Consider the following 22,312-nt stretch of genomic DNA (forward strand, 5'->3'; position numbering starts at 1 on the left):
TAGCAGTGCCGTCCTCTGTGTCTTTGTTTGGAGCTGGTCTATGTAGTGCCAACCATTCACTTCCTGCTTATTTCTATATAACAGTCCGTGCCACAAGGCTCCCACATATGCCATGGTGCAGTTGGGGAACGTGTGCTACTTGTTGTCTCCTACACCATACATTCATATTTAGCCCATGGATAGGTGATAAGTATTGGGCATGGAACTTGCACTGCAGCGACAAGTTTGGAGCTGATCACCTTGAATGAGAGAAGCCAGACCCAATGGCTCAATTTCAAAAAGGCGATTTGCTTAGGATGCATCCCCTTTAATTGGGATTTTAAGGAGGCGGTGTGACTTAATTGATAAATTCCACTATGCTACATCGTCATCTGATAATGCAGAATTGCTATTGCTCTTCTAGAATGAACATATATGATCGCTCACGATACCTCGCATAAAAGGAACAAATACAGCACAACTGCCTCTGTCCCCGCGCAGCGCACAATGTATGCATTGAGAATTCCAGTAAAAAGCTTTTGAGAATTCTTTGCTCGTAGGCATATCTTCGAATGTTTTCGCGTCCGCGATTACACTCCTTGGCTTCTGTTGACATGACTTCTCTGAAAAGCAAAGATTTGATCCACTGTGTAGCTTCCTTGTATGCTTTGATACAGCTTAGTCTTGTGTTAAATTATTCAGAAATAATTATGGAACATGGTGTAGGTTATATGTTTTGATACAGCTCTGGGTATGGAATATAATTTTCAGTTATCAGACTAACAGTGTGACATTAGCACAGATTCATGTGTGTGAAATTGATTTGCCACTGAAAAATAGTGTGGTCAAATACCTAGTGTTGTTCCGAGTTAATAAGGTTTTTCATTAGTTTTGGTTGACGTGACCATATTTAAAGGAATAGGCCAGAAATAAAAACAAAATGCATTGCAATTAAACCACATTTAGCTTGCTGTATGGGGCTGAATTGGGTACACTGATCCTCTTATTCTTGATTGAATAAATTTAGGAATCGTAGAAAATGGTGCAAATTGCGCAAATGTATCAAATTACGCGGAAGGCATAAAATATATGGCACAGGTCGCTTTACATGTTAGACACATTTCTTTTCCCTATGCCATCTCATGGCTGGCATTCTTCTATAATCCTCTCCTGTAATCTGCGCCAACACATAAAACACATGTTTAATATTTTCAATATTTTAAAAAAATATGTTTGCTGCATTTAGTCATTCAGAGTGAAAATCAGAAGACTTACTCAAGATGCCAGTCTTTTCCCTGGCCAAATCCACTAAGAAAAACACGCAGGTATAGATTTGGATCATGAGTTACGCCTATGAGAAATTGCAAGTCATGATAAATTAGGTGCGGGAGGAGGCCACGCCTCCTCCCACCTTGCCGCCACCAACACCCCTCCCCCCCGCCTTCTGGCGAGCAAGTGATGCGATAGGCATATGCCAGGAAGAAGGGGAAAATCTTCACCTTCTCCCTCTCGTACGCTCCCACCATAATCTTTGCCTCCTGAAAGAAAGTGGCCGTGTTTTAGTAGCACTGGATAACCTCTTTAAGATGCTAAAGATTATACCTGATCACTAGAGGTCCCAGCAGCAGGACATAATGTGCTCAGTTTATTGTTCAGAGATTAGAATATTATAAATAGATGGTCTAAAGCAGCCCCACTTCCCCCCTTTAATCTCAAGCAGCCTGCATACAAATGCAAGGACATATTGAATATATTTTTTCTGCATTGTATTCCACAACTGTGCTGCTGGATTGCAGTGTTTTAGGCTAATTTTAGTTCTGTATTTCACACCTATGTTTGCTTTCAGCATTTACACTGTGAGTTCTAAAAATATCAAGCATGTATAATATAACTATTTTTTTTTGAGCCGCTATACCACGCATCAAGACCATGTTCACACAACGCAGTATTTTCAGTTAAAACAACGGCTGTTCTTTTCAGCCTGGGCGACATTGCATTGAATGCAATATTCCCGTTTTATGCACATGGCAAATCAACAGCTGTTCTACAAATAGCGGCCATTATTAATCTTCCATGCACACACGGATGCAATCTGTTTGTCCATGGTGTATATAGAAATCAATGCTTAATTGTTTTCCATACACACCCTGAATGGACCTTATGGAAATGAATGTTCCTGCAGCTGGCAGAGCATGCAAATACCCAAACAGTTCGGCAAGTCCACTCAACACTACTCAGGAGTCTATGAAGGTTAGGTGACAACCAATATTTGACCTCTAATAGCAGCCACTTTGGTTTTCATGCACTGTCATAGTCGTAGCTAGACTTCAGTTTGCTGCCTGGCCCAATTTTTAAATATCCTGTCCAACATTTAGTGGCTTTTACACCCCCACACCCAGGGTATAGGCCCAGTCAATTTGGAAACAATCTAGACCTGCGTTCCCTTTAAGCTTTGATAGAAGTCATAGAAGTCTTTGTGCTGCCTTTTCTCAAAAACACTTAAAAAAATCTTGGCTTATCTACATTCTTAAGTTCACTAAAGAAACACTGACTTCATCCTTTTCGAGTAAGTTACTTGATACGTGACTCATTTTACCACTGAATTATAAACCAAACTAGAAACAATTCTTCAATGCATCCGATAATTCCTGATGACATGGAATAAGTATCTGGAGCTGGAGAAGGTATTGCAGAATTGTATTCTTTTTCCATTCACCCTGGCTCTTTTATAAACACTGTGGAGCTTGAGGGCTATCTGTCTAGTAGGGCAGGTGGTCAGTCCAGGCCTAGGACCTATACAGTATATTATTTCTGTAGTGTATAAGGTAAATTAAATAGCATTGTTTTTAGACAACTATATTACACACTCTATAGTATGATTATGTATATACATAACAGCACACCATATGGAGGGCACCAACAGCAGTTACCGCAGAGGGCACAAACAAGCCCTCTCTGTAGCTTTGTATACTAGTAGACTGTTCCAAGAAGACATCTCTTTGTAGTGAATCACTCAGCCTCTCCAACGTCATTGACTTGTTTATTCTGCCGATATCATAATTCAAGGTGTGGAAGGGTAAATAAATACTCCTCCGGATTAAGTGATATTTAGCTCTGCAATATTTTTTATGACTGCACTCACATATATTTGTGGCTGGCGCAGACGCATCCTTTTGGAACTGCTTATACAGTGTTTTATTTAAATGTAAATGTTAATTTTACAACAGGTCCCCACCCCATTTTGTTCCTTTAGACCCCTACATAATAAAGAGGGTACTGCACATGTATGATATTTTATAACAATATTTACATGTGAAATGATAGAAGCTGTACTGTATGTTTTTCCAGTGCTCGTAAAATCGATTGTACTGGCTAAAAGATTATTATTACCACTATATCATTTAAAAGGGTTTACTATTTAACTAAATATTTAATTGCTTCCAACTATGACTATAAAATAACTACACTGTACTTACCTCACCCGCTCTAGTGCTGACGCTCCAGCCCACTTTGGTCACCTTTGTTTTCTTACCCTGATGATGCGCTACTTCATCTTTCCTGATGATGATCCTGCACTACTGCTCCAGTGGTTTACTGTAGTGTATTTGGAATAGCATCAGGCTATGCAAACAAAGGGGCCAGAACAGACCAGAACAGCCACTAGAGGGAGCGAGGTAAGTACGGTGTAGTTTATTATTTTATAACTAACAGTTAGGCTCTGGCCCCGCTAGGTGTCCCCCTGTGGGTATGTGTTACTCCACTCACCCTTCTACCATCTGGAAGATAGGATGGGGCAGATGTATTGGAATAACACTTGACTGCAATATCAATCTAGACAGAGTTTGCTTATTACCTGGAACCAAGTAGAATTGTGGTTGTGCATAACTGCTGTATACCTGATATAGGACTTTTAATCAAGACTATGATGAATTTAATGCTATGTTCATACAACGTATATTTTGAGTTAATCATGGTCGTTGTTGCAAATTGCAACATCGGCCGTGATTAATTCAAAATATTCATTGAATTAAAAGTCGATGGAATCCTGTCTGGAGTGTATACACATAGTACACATGTCAGTTTTTTGCAGCTGCTATTCATTGAATAGCGGCCACACAACACTGACAGCTCACAGAATGGAAAGTCTGGCTCCGGCCACACTTTCCATTGTGTTCTATAGTGAGATAGAGGGATGTGGGCGCACACAGATGGGGCAAACAGGCTTGCATCCTAATTCAACAGAAAGTTCGCTGACACCGGCCGTTCTGTGACATGGCTGGGTCAAAGAATGGCCGGTGTCTTACTGTGTGTGAACCTGGCCTAATAAATGCAGAACCAGGCAGTCTCCTTAGCAAAAGCTGTATGGACCTATGCGATTACACAATGGACATAACAGATGGTTGATGTAGTCCTTTGCATGATGCTACCTTGCAGGGTGTGGCCACATATCCTACTAACATAAAAGGGTAAAGTGAAATAAAAGCGATTTCTTTCAGTAATTTTGTGTAATTTTAATTTTCCTTGGGGAAAGAGAATCGCATATTCCCAAATCACATCCCTCATTATCTTTCCGACTTTGTACAAACAGCAGAACTTTGTTTTCCTATAAAATATGCATGTCAGAAAAAAAAAAGTGAAAGTGATAAACAAAAGCAAACAAGCCGCTACATTTAGAACTGAAATTTGCTACAATTATAGCTGTTAAACAAAATAAATACGAACGGTTAGCGAGAAGCGCTCAGGAAAGATAAATTGTATGGAAGGAAATGACAAATGTTTACAGTTTGGGGCTGATTTTAAGCAGGGCACGTATCTTCCAATACACTAACTGTTTTAACAGCTGTTTTATTATGCTTTCCCCCTCCTTGTTTTAAGGGCTTTGAGTCATGATGCAAGAATCTGGGACTGAGACGAAAAGTAACGATTCAGCCGTGCAGAATGGTGGAAATTCTGGTAACCACTTACTAGAGTGCACATTACGAGAAACGCGATCTAACGGAGAGACACCTTCTCTGGACTGCGCCGCGGCCGACCTCGCACATCTTCAGCAACACCAGGTACCGTGCCCCCTCATCCTGCTCTCCGGTCTGAGATGGTAGAGAAAACAGAACCTTCCATGCAATCACAATGGAATGTGAAATTTATACTTTATTATGTGTTCTGGCGCCCAGTTTCAGGCATTCATCACTGTAGTGCAGAGATCAAAGACGCATGTGCTGCTTGAAAAAAACTGTGTGTACTGTTTAGTACCAAAAAATAGTCCTGCTGACAACTGTTGAAGTGAGGGAGGATGCTTCTCCTGCTACTGAGAGAAAATTGTCTGTTTTTGGCATCACTTTTAGTATGAAGGCAATGCAAATCTTGAAATGAGTGGCGCATGCAGTTCACATGCTTTGCAACCCACAGGAACCGATCAGTCATATTCTTTTATTGCCTGTGATACACTGTTTACGGTAACAGTGAATTTGGGGGAGTTGCACTGCATTATTCTAAGGTTACAATGATGCTACTGGAATTGGCAGTGCCTGGTCATCTGGATTAGAAAGTGTATTGCACTCTACTGCATAATGTTTGTCCCCCATATACTGTAATGAAAAGGGTTTGTAAAACCTGGTCTCAATATTTGGGAGTTCATACAGATGATGGTGGGGGTTCCTCTGTTCGGGCCCCCCATCTATTAATTAAAATGGGGAGCTGCTACAAAGATTATGTCTAGATGTGGAAGACCTGGCTTGTCATTGCATTTCAGCCCATTGAGGGCCCATTGCGTAATGCTGTGTTCCATCTGCTCTTCATTGGGGTCCCAGCAGGATCAGCTTATCACTGTTCCTTCGAAGGAGTTATTGGATACTTGACAATTGATGGCCTATCCTATACTAGATTTTGGGAGTTCAACTTTCAACACCCTGCCAGTCAGCTGTTACAGCTATTGTTGTAACGCCAGGCAAATCTGGTAAGCAATAAAGGGGTTAATGGCCCCTCTGAAGACCATATAGGGGGGGGGGGGGGGCTAGATGGCCGGAGGTAAGATGTGGAGTGCTGGAGAGCTGAACAGGTAGGACTATTTCAGCTCCCCGTATTGTAAATGAGCCTTGTGGGCCCATGACAGCATCACCAGTTCACCATTTTGGTGGGTACTATCCACTGCATACCAGGACCAACCTGCACAAATGGCTGGATTGGAGATACTCTTACTTAATCGCTAACGAAGTCGGTCTAAATCTTAAGGCCGTATTACATGGTTCCGATATTAAGGGGAAAGTGAGCACTGACCTGTCAGGTCAGCGCTTGATTCTCCCTCATTCTCCACTCGCTGCCGTGCTATTACTTACACAGACAGCAAATGGGAAGCAGCGGGATTGAAACCAATGGTGGTCTGCTGCTGCCGCTCCTATTACACGGGGTGGTGAGTGGCAGGCCATCGCTGACATGATCATTGCGTTTTAACTTGTTAAAAGATCACGATCAGCCGTCGCGCACGTCGGCTTTTCGTGATCTTTTAACATGACCAAACATAGCCCAGAATGGACGGTAATTGGCCAAGTATGGACGATAATCGTTTGGTGTATCAGGGCCTTTACACTTGCTCTTTGTCCCTAATTCTGTGACAGAAGAAAATATCTGTGCAGTCTCCTGTTTAACCTTATAGTCCATTAAAAGGATTAGGCAATCTATCAAAGGATACATATGCGGTCTATATAACTAGAGCCCAAGTGGATTACTGCAATACAAGCAAGACTGTAAATCCTCCCTAGTACAAACATAATAAGCAACATAAACAGCCTTAGAGGAACTGGCGTCCAAAGAAAGGACTTTTTGACTTTTCTACCTTCACAATATCCTTGAATGAAGAAAAATAGTAATTTACCCAAGGTCAGAGTGAGCTGGTACACTCTGCCTATTGCCAGTGGTTTACCCTTGTCTCCTGTTTGTATTTATGTAATCGCAGTAAGAACTTGGTGTTTTGCAGTCAGTTTGGTTGATAAAGTGACAGTATCTCGTGATAAGGTTTAAAAGTCAAAGTAAGAAAAGCATATGTATAGGGTCCAATTTCTTTGTAAAAATAGTCATATTATATATATCTGCAATTAATGAATTAAAGGGGACCGAGCCCTAGCTGGCATTTACTGGTTGGTAAAGGGTGGGGAGGCGTCTCATGGTTAATGGAAAGGGCTGTTAGTCGGTACATGTAGAGCTATACTCATGAGCATTGTGGCCTTTTTATTGCAGATGCGTAGTTGCTACTCAGAAGTAAGGACACATCATCACTAGAGATGAGCGAATTTGCTGAAGTTCGGGTTCGTCTGAACCTGAACTATCGGCTTCTGATTGCCGCTGTCTGCAGCCTCCGTGAACAGGGTGGATACAGCCTTACGGACCGCCTGGAAAACTGGGACACAGACATTGGCATAGGCTGTATCCCAGTCTTCCAGGCAGTCCTTAGGCTGTATCCACCCTGTTCACGGAGGCTGCAAACAGCGGCAATCAGAAGCCGATAGTTCAGGTTCAGACGAACCCGAACTTCAGCAAATTCGCTCATCTCTAATCATCACCCCCACTGTTAGTGCCACATTCCCTTGCAAATAGCCGCAAGACTCAGGTTAGGCGATATATGGTTGTATTGAAAACAAGGAAATAGGCCATGCTTTGACATGACAACCTGACTGGTTTCTTTATTCAGATTCTTCAATCAGGCTAAATCGCCTCTAAATATTAAAGCGTAATGTGTTGTTCCTCTGTTATTCTTACTAGAAATGTATGGCTCAATAGCCAAGTAGGTGTAGGAATAACAGAGGAACAACATTATGCTGAGCTATAAAAATAGGTGATACGGATGCGTTAGTTCATGGGCATTGCATGTATAGTATTTCCTAAAACAGACAAGCCAGGATCGGTGAAAGGTCCTTTGTATTTGGAGATGTGATTGCAATGCTTAAAGCGACTCTGTACCTATAATCTGTCCCCCCAAACCACTTGTACCTTCAGATAGCTGCTTTTAAGATCTGTCCTGGGGTCCATTCAGCAAGTGATGCAGTTATTGTCCTAAAAAAACAACTTTTAAACTTGCAGCCCTGTATCAAATGGCCGTGGCCTAGAATATCTGTGCCCTAACTTTGCACCACCCCTCCGTCCCTCTTCCCCACCCTCTTCATCATTAGGAATGCCCCTAGAACATTTTCTCCTGTCGGAACATAGCACAGGTGCCTTGATGATGCAGCCCATGTGCTGTGCTGACACAGGTGATGAATAGTAGAAAATCTGTCAGTGGCTTTCCTAATGATAAAGAGGGTGGGGCGGAGGGACGGAGGGGTGGTGCAAAGTTAGGGCACATATATTCTAGGCCATGGCCGTTTGACACAGGGCTGCCAGTTTAAAAGTTGTTTTTTAGGACAATAGCTGCATCACCTGCCGAACAGACCCCAGGACAGATCTTAGTTTGGGGGGTTAGATTGTGAGTACAGAGTCGCTTTAATAGGTAGATGGGCTACTTTTAATTCCCATGATTTTGGGGGTACTCAATCTGTTGCACTTCCTCTTTATGAATTCTCGCAGGTTTAACATCTTAACTTGGTAAATAATGGATTCACTGTCCATTGCAGGTAATCCATGAGTGACCCTAAGACAAACACCCCATCTTGGTTCTCCAGATAACTAACTTGCCTCTATAGGCTTCTTGACCTTGGAGGAACATAGACAGAGCTAATTCAATCATTTCCATCTTACAGGTTTTTACTTGAAGTGAGAGAATCACAGCCATGCTGAAGTCATTAGTGTGGCAGTCACACAAACCCATGGATAAAATTTCAATAACTGCAGGCCAGAGTTGAGTAAACAGTTACACTGAAACTTAATTCCTGTTGACTTTTCCCTCATTCTTCGCCAGGGGCACATTCTCAATCTGTGGTGCTAAGACAACAGGGGCTGCAGCTTTGATTAATGTAGGACAGTAGAATTAGTACACTATGATATGCCAGCCGTGCATGAAAGAACAAAACAAAAAAAACGCTCATATTTATCATTGTTTAAGGGTTCCATCAAGGGTTTGTCATGGCATTTTCAGCTCTGGTTAATTCCATGTGTAACATATGTAATCCAGGAGACATACATTTCCACATGTGATAGTTATGTTTGTGAAAATGTAACATTTTGTATAGCTGAAAGGAAAAGAATGACAGAGATGGGGCAACCCTTGGAGTCTGGGGCACAGGTTGGGCTAATCTTTTATTTAAAATGCCCAGGTTGGTCTCATGCTCTTGCTAGGTGGAGGAGTGGAGAATTGCTCCAGGAATATTGGAGGGGGTTATCTGGAAAGCAGAAAAAAATGCTGCCTCTTCTCATCTCTGGCACTCCACTTCCTCCTTGTCATTGTCTCTGGTGATAACTTCCGAAATGAGAGGGGAGCAGGAGCATGTTGCGGGCATTGAGTACAAGTGAAACCATGCCTGAATGAAGTGTCTGATAGTTTTCCAATGTCGTAACGACATCAGTAACATTGGGCAGCTATAGATCATTGCCCAAAACATGCTCCCGCCACCCTCTTGTCTGCGGAAGTTACCACCAGAGACGTTCAGAGGGAGGGAGTGGAGTGGCAGAGAGCAGAAGTAGTAGGACCTTTTCTGGTGTCTGGATAAACCCCCCAAAGAAAACCAAAACTCTCTATTCTGGGGGACAGAAAAATGTTGGCAATCCTCTAAGTTGAGGCTTGGCCATGATATTGGAACGCAAAAAAACATTGGCCCAGTTGTTCTATTGTTGTAGTGTTGTTTGTTCACTATTGGATTTTATCTGACTGGGTTTTCCACCAAACATAATAATTTGGTGCACATTTCGGGAAAATTGGGGTGCATCGGGTACAGTTGGGTTTATACAGACCATTAACAGAAAAAATATAATACAAAAAAGCCCACATTTTTCTATCTACACTATTCATTAATTTTTTTCTGACTTCTTTAAAGGGAGTCTATCAGGTCTGTACAAGGTATAGAACTGCCAACACAGGTTATAGGGAGATAAAACAAATGATGCCTTGTCTTTGCTGATGGCCATTTGCAGAGTTATAAAATTGTATTTTCCCTTAAAAGCTGAAGTGCTGCAGAAGTAATGCTGGGCCATAGCATGCACGTCTGAGCCTCTAATCCTGGTCCTCAATCAGTCAAGGCAGGGAAAGGTGGGCAAGGAGGCATGCATGCTGTGGCTCAGCATAAATTCTGTGGCACTTCAGCTTCCAAGGGAAAATGCAGTTTTATAACTCTGCAAATGACCATCAACGAAGACAAAGGCATCATTTGTTCTATCTCCCTATTACCTATCTGCCTGTGTTTGCAGTTCTGTAGTAGAGATGAGTAAACTTACAGTAAAATTAGCTGAACCCAAACCTTTGCCCATTGATTAAAGCTGCCTGGAAAACATAGACACAGCCCTAGGAGACCTATGACATCTCATTATGTCATCTAAGTCTTCTAATGCTGTATCCATCTTTTCAAGGCAATGTTAAACAGCGTCCGAAGGTATGGGTTCGGCCTATTTTACTGTAGGTTCGCTCATCCCTACTCTGTACCTGTTACAGACCTTACAGATTTCTTTTAAAATCATTGAGCTATGAGTCCCTTGTGGAACTCTAGTTTGTCTTATTCTTAGCATCTTTACTTGGTTTCTTTAGTATATGCAGTCTCTTTTCATGTGCCCGAGGCACGACCTGAAGCTCCTGGGTCCTAGTGCAATATATTTAAAGTGTCACTGTCGTGAATTTTTTTTTTGCAGAAATCAATAGTCCAGGCGATTTTAAGAAACTTTGTAATTGGGTTTATTATCCGAAAAATGCATTTTTATCATGAAAAAGCAGTTTGAAGCTCTCCCCCCTGTCTTCATTGTTCTCCTATGGAGAGAGCTAAAGAAAAGACCAAAACAGGACAACAAAGAGTTAATCTACAAATCCCTCACGGGATATCTCTTGGGACAGTCACCAGTGACCTGTCTGAGCTCGGATTACAGCTGTCACCCAGCTCCGTGCCTGTAATCCTCTGTTATCTGCTTTCTGCTGCCGGCTAACTCCCTCCTTCCTCCTCCCCCCTCCCCTCTCCCTAGAGCAGACAGGGTACGACTCCTGCAACAAGTCACAATTTTCAGATTTTTCAGAGTGGATGAAAAAGAGGAAGGAGGGGGGGACCTGGGAAAAGGCTTTTTACATGCAGATAATGGCAGATTTGGCTAATAAACCCAATTACAAAGTTTCTTAAAGTCGCCTGGACTATTGATTTCTGCAAAAAAAAAAAAAAATACGACAGTGACTCTTTAACAGACCCCACCCCCACCAGAAATCCAGAAATAGGTATAGGTATGTAGGATTCTAAAGTTTTAAAAGGGTTATGCAGCATTAGAAAAACATGGCCACTTTCTTCCAGAGACAGCACCACTCCTGTCTCCAGGTTGGGTTTTGCAACTCAGTTCCATTAAAATGAATGGAGCTTAATTGCAAAACACCCCTAAACTGAAGAGTCGTTCTGTCTCTGGAAGAAAGTGGTCATGTTTTTCTAACCGTTTTAAAATTGTGTGTTTAGATACCTGGGCTGCCAAGGAGGAAGGACACAAATAAAATTGTATGTGATGATAGGTGATGCCTGCGGATGTTATCTAGGACAAACACCTCTAGTGGTTGGTTATGGTAACACCCCTGAGTGGGGTCATCGGATCCTCATTTCCTGCGTTCAGGGGTCAAATCATTGCAATCAGATATTTTAAAACATAAGCACATACAACAAGCTTTATTCATAAGAACCCGAAGAGCCTTTGCTATGTGTTTGCCAACCAATGTGTGCAAAAATGTCAAAAATACCTTGCGCACGGTGTTTGAGTGAAGGGATTTATTTTTTTTTCTTAAGTGTTATTATTTTTTCCAGCAAACTTGAAATCTACAAACTTTTGAGGCAAGATTTATTGAGAAAAAAGTGATATATTTTTCTTTTTAATTATTATTCCCTTCGCCCACACATAAGCTGTTTGCAGTTCATCTAAACACTTGACATGCTTGCATTTCAGATGAGCTTGTTTTCCCAGTCTATCAAAATAACAAATATTGTTTGCCTCTCCATTTGCTCAACAATATTTTTAAGGTGAAGTCTTCATGTAAATTTCGACGTTGTCTGATAAATTTGGAAGTCGGCATTTGTTTGAAAGGTGGTGTTGAAATCCATTTTGTGTTTTGATACTGTATGAATAGCTAATCAAATATAACATATTGGATACTCCTAAGGGACACACGCTTGTATTTTTTTCATCGGGTATTTTTTCCTTCTGCAGTATTCATGTTCTGGGCATCTACATCTGTTATATTCCATTCTTTCTTCCCTGTCACATCCTATCCTCTTTTTTTCTTTCCCAAGGCTCTTGTGTCATTAATGCCACATCCACCTTATTGTATTTAATATGATTTTTTCACCATGCCACCATGACTGCTGCTGTCTATTAAAACACATATCATCTCTCTCTACCCAGCTACCAAGACTTCTGCTGTCTTTGCCATCCATTACTAAGACATGGTACTGAAGAAGTAGGGCGTCTCTTGGGAAAGAATATGCAATGTAGCTCTTGCCCCTTACTGCCTCCTGTTAGAGCTAGCGTCCCTTGAAGTGTATTCAACATGACTGGGGGTTATATGCCAATCCAGAATCACTCCCAACTGTATAGAGATTTTTTGTGATTCTCAGTACTGAGCAGGGTGCTGGCTGGATAGGTGAGAGGCCATTGACGTTAGGCTGATGGGGTAGTGTGTCTGATTTCCAGGGGTGCGATGCACAACAAACACTGAGCTTAAGTAGATAGTCTCCATTGGTATATGGCCCCCTAAAAAATTTGAATATTCAAAAAGGTGTCAGTGGAGCCTCAGTCACGAATCTCAAAACACAGAAATAGTCAGATATCCCTTCCGGTAAGGAGACCTGTCGCTAACAGATGCCTCCCAGGGGGCAGATGGAAAGATAACCAAACCACCCCAATACATAGCCCTTTATGTCCCACTCTGTTGTGAGTATTAGGGCACAAACAGGGAAATACTAGATTGGACCTTTATGCGTCAAAGTCTAACTCAGTTGCTAGTATAGTGACATGAGATGGGAAATACCATATCCAGGTATTTATTCACAGACAGCTGTTTCGGATTATCAGTGGATACCCTTCAATTATTACTCCATTGAATTTCTTTGCTGATCTCCTTCAGTTCAGTGATTGTAGTGGTTTGCTGGTCTACTATTCATTGCCCCCATTAGGCAGAATCAAGCTCCCTACTGATGAGGGGTGAAACATCTGTCTGTGGATGGATGGATTTTCAGGTTGCGGTCATCCTTTTGGGTGTCCTGCTGGAGGTCTAGGGGAGGCATGTGTGGCCATCAGGTTCCTTGCCTACCTGCAACCCTGGGTCTCCTTCGGGAGATAGCTAAACAGCTGGTATGGATGCTTATTGGCGAACGCTTGGGCTCGGGTGGTTGCTGTGAGCAACAGTGGTCCGCCTCTTGCTTCGGCAGAGAGCGGATATTTGTCTTGAACCCTTGCAGGAACCTTCTGGCCCGGAGGGTGAGGCAATGTGGTTGGTTGGGGCCCATCTCTTTTTTTGGAGTGGGCTTGTGATAGACCGCATCCTTTTTTTGTGTGGCATGTCTGCACCTTTTTGTGCACTTGGGTGAAAGGACGCTCCTCGTAAAAAGCCCGGAGTTAGACTTTGACGCATAAGGGGCCACCCTGGTATTTTCCTATTTGTCTCCTAATACTTGCAGAGTTGGACTTAAGGGGTTACATATCAGGGTGGTTTGGTGATCTCTCCATTGCTGAGGCACCCCTTAGTAATGGGTTTCCTTCCCTGGAGGGATATTTGGCTTTTCTTGCATTTTGAGACTTGTGACTAAGGCTCCACAGACCCCTTTTTGGCATATTCAAATTATTTTAGGGGGCATTGTATCAATAGAGACTCTTGAATGAGTACTCTATTGGATTTTTTTGCTGATCTCCTTGAACTCAGTCATTGGTGTGTTTTTCTGGTCTACTATTCATTGCCCTGGTTAGCCAGAATTCTGCTTCACAATAATGAGGGGCAATACCCTGAAAGATCTGTCTGTGGATGGACGCCTGACTTTGGTATTTCCCCTGTCATCTCGCTATACTTGCAATTGAGTTAGACTTTGATGCAAAATGGGCCACCCTGGTATTTCTCTAGTTGTGTCCCAATTCTTGAAACACAGTGGGATTTGAAGGGCTACATATCAGGGTGGTTTGATGATCTCCCCACTGAAAGGCACCCCTTAACTAAGGGTCTCCTTCCCTGCAGGAATATTTGGCTATTCCTTTGCTTTGAGACTCTTGACTGTGGCTCCATGGAGCCATTTTTATTTTAAGGGATATTGCATCCAGTATGTGGCAGTGATGAGCAAGATTTTTTTTTCCTTCTAGAAGAGAGCTGTTTTGCAATACTAATGAACATATTCACCTTATACCATTCCCACCTTCCCTTAGCTTTCTATACCAAATGAACATTTCTGCTCCTGTCCAGTAAAGCTGGCCATACACCTTCAATAACTGATGGCCAAATAATCTTTCAGCTGTTGGTTAACTCTCCTATTCTCCCTATACACAGCGCAGCTGAGCATTCCTGTGTTGTCTATGGGGAGGGGAGGGTTAAAGGGAATCTGTCAGCTCCTACCAGTGGATTATCCACAATCTCAGGTCTACTACTTCTACTGTAATGAAGTATCAAAGAGTTGTTTGTGCCACACTCCGGCATGCCTCACCACTCCTTCCTCCTCCCTCTTCATGAATAACCAATGCTGCTCGGCCTCCTGCTCACTCAGCTGTCAGCCAATGTCTCTGATCTGTCTTTATATAGACACTTTGCCTTCCACAACCCATGTCAATCTGAAATGCCCAGCCTATCTGTAGTCACCATATTTACCTTTAAGCAACTCAGTGGACCTGTTTTGTCCCTTTTCAAGATTGTATATCTGTTCCCCTTAGAGTCATTTTTCCTGACTTGTCCACCATCATTCATCATCCTTCTTAAAAAATCAACATGTTTTTCCTTCCTTGTAGGCCGGGTTACCTTATCTGTTCCCACTTCCATCTTTTCATCACTTTTTGCTCTTTCACTGCAGACCTTATATTCATGCCACTATGTAATTTCTTAACCATAACCATAAAAACATTGTATATTCCTGTAGTCCCTGAGATTTCAGTTTGGTTAAAATTAAAGGGAACTTGTCACATTGAAAATACAATGAAATCTGCAGGCAGCATATTATAGAGCAGGAGACACTGAGCAAATTAATATATATTGTTTCCTGCATAACTTGTGATATATTCAGAAAACCCTCTTCTCAATCTGGGCTAAGTAGTCAAGTGGGTGGTCCTAGTAATGATTGGCAGTTGTGGATATGAATGGACCACCCACTTGACTATTTGAAATTTACATAAATAAATAAATAAAAAAAATTCCCACACAATTATTTTTCAGTCTGCTCAGCTCTTTCTACTCTAATATATGCTGTCTATGGTTAGTCTCCATTTCCGACATGACAGGTTGCCTTTAATTTATAGTTTGTAGACTTGTGTATAATTTTTGTCTTTTATTTCCCAGGACCAATTGTCTCACCAGCTGGAACTCAAAAATTTCCCTTGCCCAATAAGTCAGGGATTGCAATATCAGCCAGTATTAGTCACCTGGCACTACTATTGTCTGCATTTATGTATTACAGAGCTGTTTGCTTACTGCTTTCACTTACTCACTGCAAGCCGGATAACTGTGTGTCGCCACTGAGAGGAATTCACAGACAGATTCCGCTTAAGATTTACTAATACAAACACGCTGAGTAAATCAACCTTATCTCTGCTTCCCAACTCTTAAGGCCGCTCTCTGTATTCTGCCTCCAAGATGGAATAAACAACTTAACCCTTGTAAAGGAAAAGGCGCCACTTACTGCTTTTTGCTTTTTTTTTTTTTGCTCGCAGTGGGGGCCATGACCCACAAGCACTAAAATGCTTAAAAGACATCAGTGGCCTATCTCCTCCAGATAACTATCATATAAATGGAGCAGGGACAACATTGTCTTTGAGAAAGCCGTCTGTTATTGACTTCTCTCAATGCAGGAGTTTACTAGTGTTTCACTAATGAGTCAGACAGTTGGCAGGATAGTGATGTAAAAGAGTACAAGTGTGAAGCTGATTGATGACAGGCGCGGGGACCAGGCAGCAGAAAAAGGACATATGATCTAGGAAACTGAAGAGAACAGTGTATGGCGCCTCTTTCTCTCTTGGATAGAAGTGATTTTTTTTTTCTCCTTTTAAGCTTATAATATATATTTCAGCATTTTGTCTGCTTGCCTCTCCATTGTTTATCAGATTCTCACTTTAGAATTATGGCTTGGATTATATGTGTTTATCACAGCAGTGCTTCAGGTTTCAGGCTTAGAACTCGGTTATTTGTCGTTGCCACTGGGCACAGAATTAGTAAGATTAGATGTGATGGCTAGGGGCCACCACTGAGGATGCTGCTTTTTGTTGTGACACCAGAGAAAAATTGTGGGTTTTGAGTCCTCCAAGGGACTTGAGCGTGATGTTGACTTTGGTGAATTTATAGTTTTTTAGTGTTAACATGACCAATGATCATAAGTTCATCAAACACTGGAACATAATTTCTTGGTCTATTTATAGCATAGTAAACTGAATTATTGCTCTTATATGAGTATAATGGTATGGCTAATTTACGAGTATAAAAAGGACGCTGCAGAAATGTTTTTAGGTGTCATCAAGCACCAAGGCCCGGGTAGGATTGCAATCTCTGCACCCACTATAGCTAATAATAATAAATATATATAACTAATAATAAAACTGAGGAGAGCGCCCCTTAGGCCCCCTTCACACATCCATGGCCGTTTTCCTTTCAAGAGGCTTCAGGAAACTATTGTTTCCTGGCCGTGAAAATGGAGAAGAAAAAAAATACTTACCTGCTGCAGGCTTTTCCTGCAGGTGTTCCTGAGGTGTGAAGGGGGCCTACCCAAATTTCTTATCAGGAAATCCAGACAGATTTCCCGATCCATAGGGTAGTACTGGGACGGACATCCTTAGGGTTTTTCCTAAAGGGTGTCTGTTTCAGAAAATAGGTCCGGATTTTTCAGATCCTATCCTATTTTTGAATGGAATGGGGAAATTCTGAATTCCAGACAGCTCTGGATGCCCTGGATGCTCATCTGGAAATTGTCTGGAATTCCGGATGCTTTCCTTGTCATCCCGGGCTGGTGCTGAGTGTGGCCCTTTACTGTTCACGCTCCTAATCAAGGTCACATACAGTTGACAGCGGCGCTTTGATTGACCCTGTCAATCACTCTTGTGGGCAGTGGCGCATTATGCCTCCAGCCACAAGAGGTTGCTGTTTCCCCCCAGCATTGCGGCGCACAAGTGACATCACTTATGCGTGCACAGAGTGAAGGGGACACCAGCTAGGAGCACCTGCAGCAGGTGAGTATGATTTTTTTTTTCCTTTTACTCCTCTGTTTTACACTGATGGTTTTCTGAAGCATCCACATAGACAAAAACTGTTATAATGCAGAGTTTACCTGCATTCCATTAAAAGCAGAACAAATACAAAAAAAAACGTTGAATTTTTTTTTTTTTATTTATGCTTGATTACCTGTTGAGGGTCTTCCTGTTTATGTTGTTTTATATATATACTTCTGTGTCGCCCACGTGCTCAATCCACACATCAGGGCCTAATGAAAATCCACTAAGGACTGAACGGGCTCCATTGACTATCCTGAGAATATCCATCAGTGTAAAGTGCCTGGAAACCCCCTTTATTCATTTTACTATGATGTGAGAACAGAGCCTTATCCTCCTAGCTGCAGTATAGCTACAGGAGGCATGGGTAAGCCGGACAGTGCACAGCAGCAGGCTGTCATAGAGTGTGAATCCAGTGCCTGTCCATCACTGCAGGCAGCTGATGTGCTGAGTGCACTTACACAGGTTGCACACCCCGGAGGCCAGACCTGGATACATGTAAAATGCCATACTGACAAAATAGAAAAAATACTGTCGTGCCCAAGGAGAAACATTTGAACTTTTACCAAGTTTGCGTTTTAATTACAATTTGTTGACAGATTAGCTAAAAGATTGCAAAGAGTAAATTTTGCAGAACTGGCAGTCTTGTATTTGTTTTATCTTAAAAAAAAAAAAAAAAAAAGAAAGAAAAAAAAAACACATTGGTATTTTGCAATGGCTTGCATTTATTGACAAGTACTGCTGAGCCGGCAGAATTGGAATGTTTGTATAATGTAAAGCTATATGGCTTGCCTAATGGAGTCGAGTACACTTTTAGGTGCATCAGAGATTATTTGATAAGAGAGGGTTACAGGGTGACTTATTTTATGCACTGTGTTATTTTGTGGGCAAGGAGCAAGTTTGCATTATAAATCAATGCTAAGGACTGAAGCCTGGGACATGGGCTGAAATGTACATACAATAAGGCAACAAAGTGAAAGGGGGATAGAAAATAGCAAATTAACTTTTTTCTTCCAACTTTTTTGGCAGTAGAAATGCTGGGGGACTTGGTGTTGCGATATATTGAACATATGCAGTGCACATTTACTAACAGCGATGCCAAGCCATCATCAGGCGCAGCATGAATAAAGCTTAGCAATAAAGGTAGCCCTGCATTTGGGGAAAGAAAAAATTCCTTAAAGTGTGCCTCTGGTTTTATAAGACCTCTGATATGTCTTGACATAGAGACATGGTAGAAGCTCATACTGATGGGGATCCCTGGAATAAGAACAAAGACCCTAGAATTGTTTTGAGGGCCAATAGGGAGTTGACACTGAGAGACCTGAAGTAATGGTGATGTTCCCTACATGTTATGTTCTTTGAACATCAACTGAGAGCTAGAAGCTAAAACCCATCAATCATTGTTACCAGAGGTGGAATAAACTTATGGGCCCCAACAATGGACATTCCTGACATGTCAAACATTTTACAAAAGTTGTTGTTTTATTAGGCTCAGACTATTTGTGTACTATATGCAGCTTACAACTGATGTGAAACTACAACTCCCAGCATGTTTTTCCACAGCACAGGACTGTACTCAGAGTTAGAGGGCCCTAGGTTGGATATCACTTTTGTGTTGATTGTTTGAGAATACAAAGCTCTTAAAGGGGTTATCCAGCATTAGAAAAACACTTTGCACCACTTTACCATAGGCTGAGGGCTGTTCACCGAACCTCCCCCCCCCCACTCCACTTTAACTATGGCAGCACTAGCATGGCGTTCATAGTATAAGATAGATAATGTCATAATCAGAACTATAACCAGGAGACGATACACCACTGAAAGTATAAGTCTTTTTTGGTTGGCCATGGCCCCCCCAGGAGCTCAGGGCCCCGAGCTACCGCCCGAAAAGGACCTAATATAATCCGCTACAGTGCACCACACTTCAGTGGACACCCTGACTGCTACCAATGGGTCCAAAGCTTTTCTGGGAAGAATTCATGGGAAGTAAAGTAAGCCTGTGCATTCTCTCCATAGAGATAATCTAGGAGATAAAGGAGGCCCCTATGCAATTGATCAGAGTTGCAAAAATTGTCTTGTAGGTACAACTTGTGTATTAGGGCCTTTAGATTTTGCACCCCAATTTAGACAGTGCTAAATGGATTGCAGCTTGGAGAATTAACATTTTAGGAACCCGATTGTAAGATTCTGATACTATAGATTGATGGAAAACATTTCTTATTAAAGTCCATCTATATGTATACCATCCTTGGCGTAACATATCCAGAGAATTTTAACATTTAACATTTGCCAAGGTCTATCTAAACATGGAAACCATATACTTTTGACACCCCCCCCCCCATGTCTTATGTATGGTATGTAAATTCAGGCTGATCCAGCTTATATCCACTTCATACCCTCTAAGCAGTATACTTGGACCCATGGTAGACAGAGTCATCAGCCTAGGCAAGTCTTTTGTACAACATTTTACTCATGTCTCCTTTGTCTCCAAGTCCAGCTGGCCCAGGTTAGCCTACGGTGCAGTATTATTTTATCTTTTAAATATCGTCTTAAAGGAGAAGTCCAGTGAAATAAAAATGAAAAAATTAGAACAGGCAGGGGGTGGGGGGAACATAAAAAAACAACCTATACTTGCCAGTTCCCGTGCCTTTGCCGCACCACGTCCCGGGAACTGGTAAGTATTAATTGCTTATTATGCCCCCCCCCCCCCCCCCCAGCCTTGTAATCATGAATATGGCCAGACTTTTCCCTTAAAGAAAAACACATCAAACTAGTTGTCTCTGTCGGTTCAGCCAATCGCACCATAGGAACCAGCGCACACTGCAGGAGATGGGTAGTATTACATGGCGGCCATATATGTAAATAGATAGATAGATAGATAGATAGATAGTTTTTTTTTTTTTTTGCTAAATGTGAGCCACTCCTAGAGATCATTGTTTTGGATCATGGAGTTAAGTCCCAAACAGGGAACTGTCTTCTATTTACAGTATTTTGCTTATATGGCACCAACATCTTCCCCAGCGCTATACAGAGATTGACATTATTCATATCAGCCTCTGTTTCTAATAGGCTCGCAAACCACCTTCCCGATTTCACATACACTTACTGGGGCCAATTTGACATGATATGTTTGGGAGGAAAACAAAGTACCTGGAGGAAATCCACATGAGCACCAGGAGAACATAAAGACTCCATGCAGATGTTGTCTTTGGTCCGATTCAAACCCAAGACCCCAGTGCCCTATTACATTCAAATAAGACATCCCATTAAAAAACTTCAATAAAGTTTGACTTATTGAACAGTCTCCTTTAAATGCATAAAAACAGGATCTTGTACAAAAAATAAAAAAGCAATTTCTGTTAATTGTTGTCTGCACCACACCCGCTTTATGAACAAAAGCTTAAGAAAACATATGGTAAGAGGTTATAAACTATTTTTTTTTATCCTGTTCCTTTGGTCATGTGTTCTTATCTCATTCTAAGTGAACACAAGCAACTAAGATAAAGCTTTTGTTTCATATTGACATAACTGGGCAGGTCTGAGTTTGTTTGTTGGCCTCGGCAGGGATAATGTCTGCCTTGTTCTTTGTCTTAAAAAATATGAGTAATTATTAAACATATCTACATTGCTATTTAAATTGTTGTTTACTTGAAGGTGGGATTATCCTCCCGAGAACGCCACATGTCAACTGACCTTAACTATTTTTTTAAGCTCTTCTGAGAAAGATCAATACCTTGATGAATTCAATACAAAGTTCCTGTGTATTGTTTGGCGGTTTAATGTTTTTCTAAGTTTTCTTTATTTAAAGTGTTTTCGGATTTTCTTTTTTGGTGGGGGTTTGGAGAAGAAAATTATTAACAAAATTCACTGAAACATTTTCCCAGACTATTCAAACATTTTACGGAATTGAAGGGGGGGGGGAGAAAGTAATGGAATGTCTCCTTTTTTTAAGCCATTCGTGTCTAATAACTTTTAATCTGAAGGTTAAGCAGTGAGATCTAAACTAAGAGATCATAATATCAATTTTGCATTCGGTGAAGGGCACGGTACACATTTTCGTACTGCAAAGAAAATTGTGCGTAAAATGTAATTTTGCTGTTAAACAAAAGAGTTTTCTGCGGCGGGAACAGAAGGGGAGAGAAGAAAAGTCCTTGTGTTATTGTAGCATTGTTTCTCTGTGTTATACGCAGCAGCTCATAATAAGAGTTCACATTAAAATGGAAAAAATCTATAGTAAGAGATGAAATAAATGTATAGAGACCATGATGTGGAAGGCCAATTACTTTACTGCTAAGGACAGCTTCTAGTCATGAGATTACCTAACCATGTCAAAGTGTTTTTACAACAGTGATCAGGAGTCAATTCTTATCATTGCATTGGCCCTTTTCCTCTTTCGAAAAAAAAAATAAAGGTGTTTAATAGAGATGAGTGCAACTTGAGAATGCTGGAGTCTGATTGATCAGCGTTTGAACTCTGGTGGCTGAAGAAATTGGATGCAGCCCTAAAGGGTCCAGGAAAACATGGATACAACCTGAGGCTATTTTTCACATTATGTATGAGACCGGCCATTCCGTGACCCGGCCGGGTCACAGAACGGACGGTCTCTGAAAAGATCATCCCGGACGGTACTGTTGTACCGTCTGGATGATCTTTAGCGCCGCAGAGTTCAGATGCAAAGGCATCAGTGCGCGCCCGCATCAGAACTACCCGCAGCACACTAAGGAGAGTGCGGCCGGAGCCACTCGCTCCATAGTGTGCACTGACAGGGTTTTCTGAGGCCGATATTCAAGGAATAGCGGCC

At 41.7% G+C, this 22,312-nt stretch overlaps 1 protein-coding gene across 14 annotated transcripts in view; it reads left to right on the forward strand.

The window, feature by feature from the left end:
- FOXP1 (forkhead box P1) overlaps positions 1-22,312 on the forward strand; it is a 576,401-nt gene that overhangs the window by 327,843 nt on the left and 226,246 nt on the right. For all 14 annotated transcript variants that reach the window (XM_069966877.1, XM_069966876.1, XM_069966887.1 and 11 more), the window contains one exon: positions 4,855-5,036. In XM_069966877.1, the coding sequence (XP_069822978.1) occupies positions 4,866-5,036 (171 nt within the window). In that variant the 5' untranslated portion in view covers positions 4,855-4,865. The remainder of the gene's footprint in view (positions 1-4,854; positions 5,037-22,312) is intronic.

Source organism: Dendropsophus ebraccatus, chromosome 4 (assembly GCF_027789765.1).
Source record: "Dendropsophus ebraccatus isolate aDenEbr1 chromosome 4, aDenEbr1.pat, whole genome shotgun sequence".
NCBI classification, from domain to species: domain Eukaryota; kingdom Metazoa; phylum Chordata; class Amphibia; order Anura; family Hylidae; genus Dendropsophus; species Dendropsophus ebraccatus.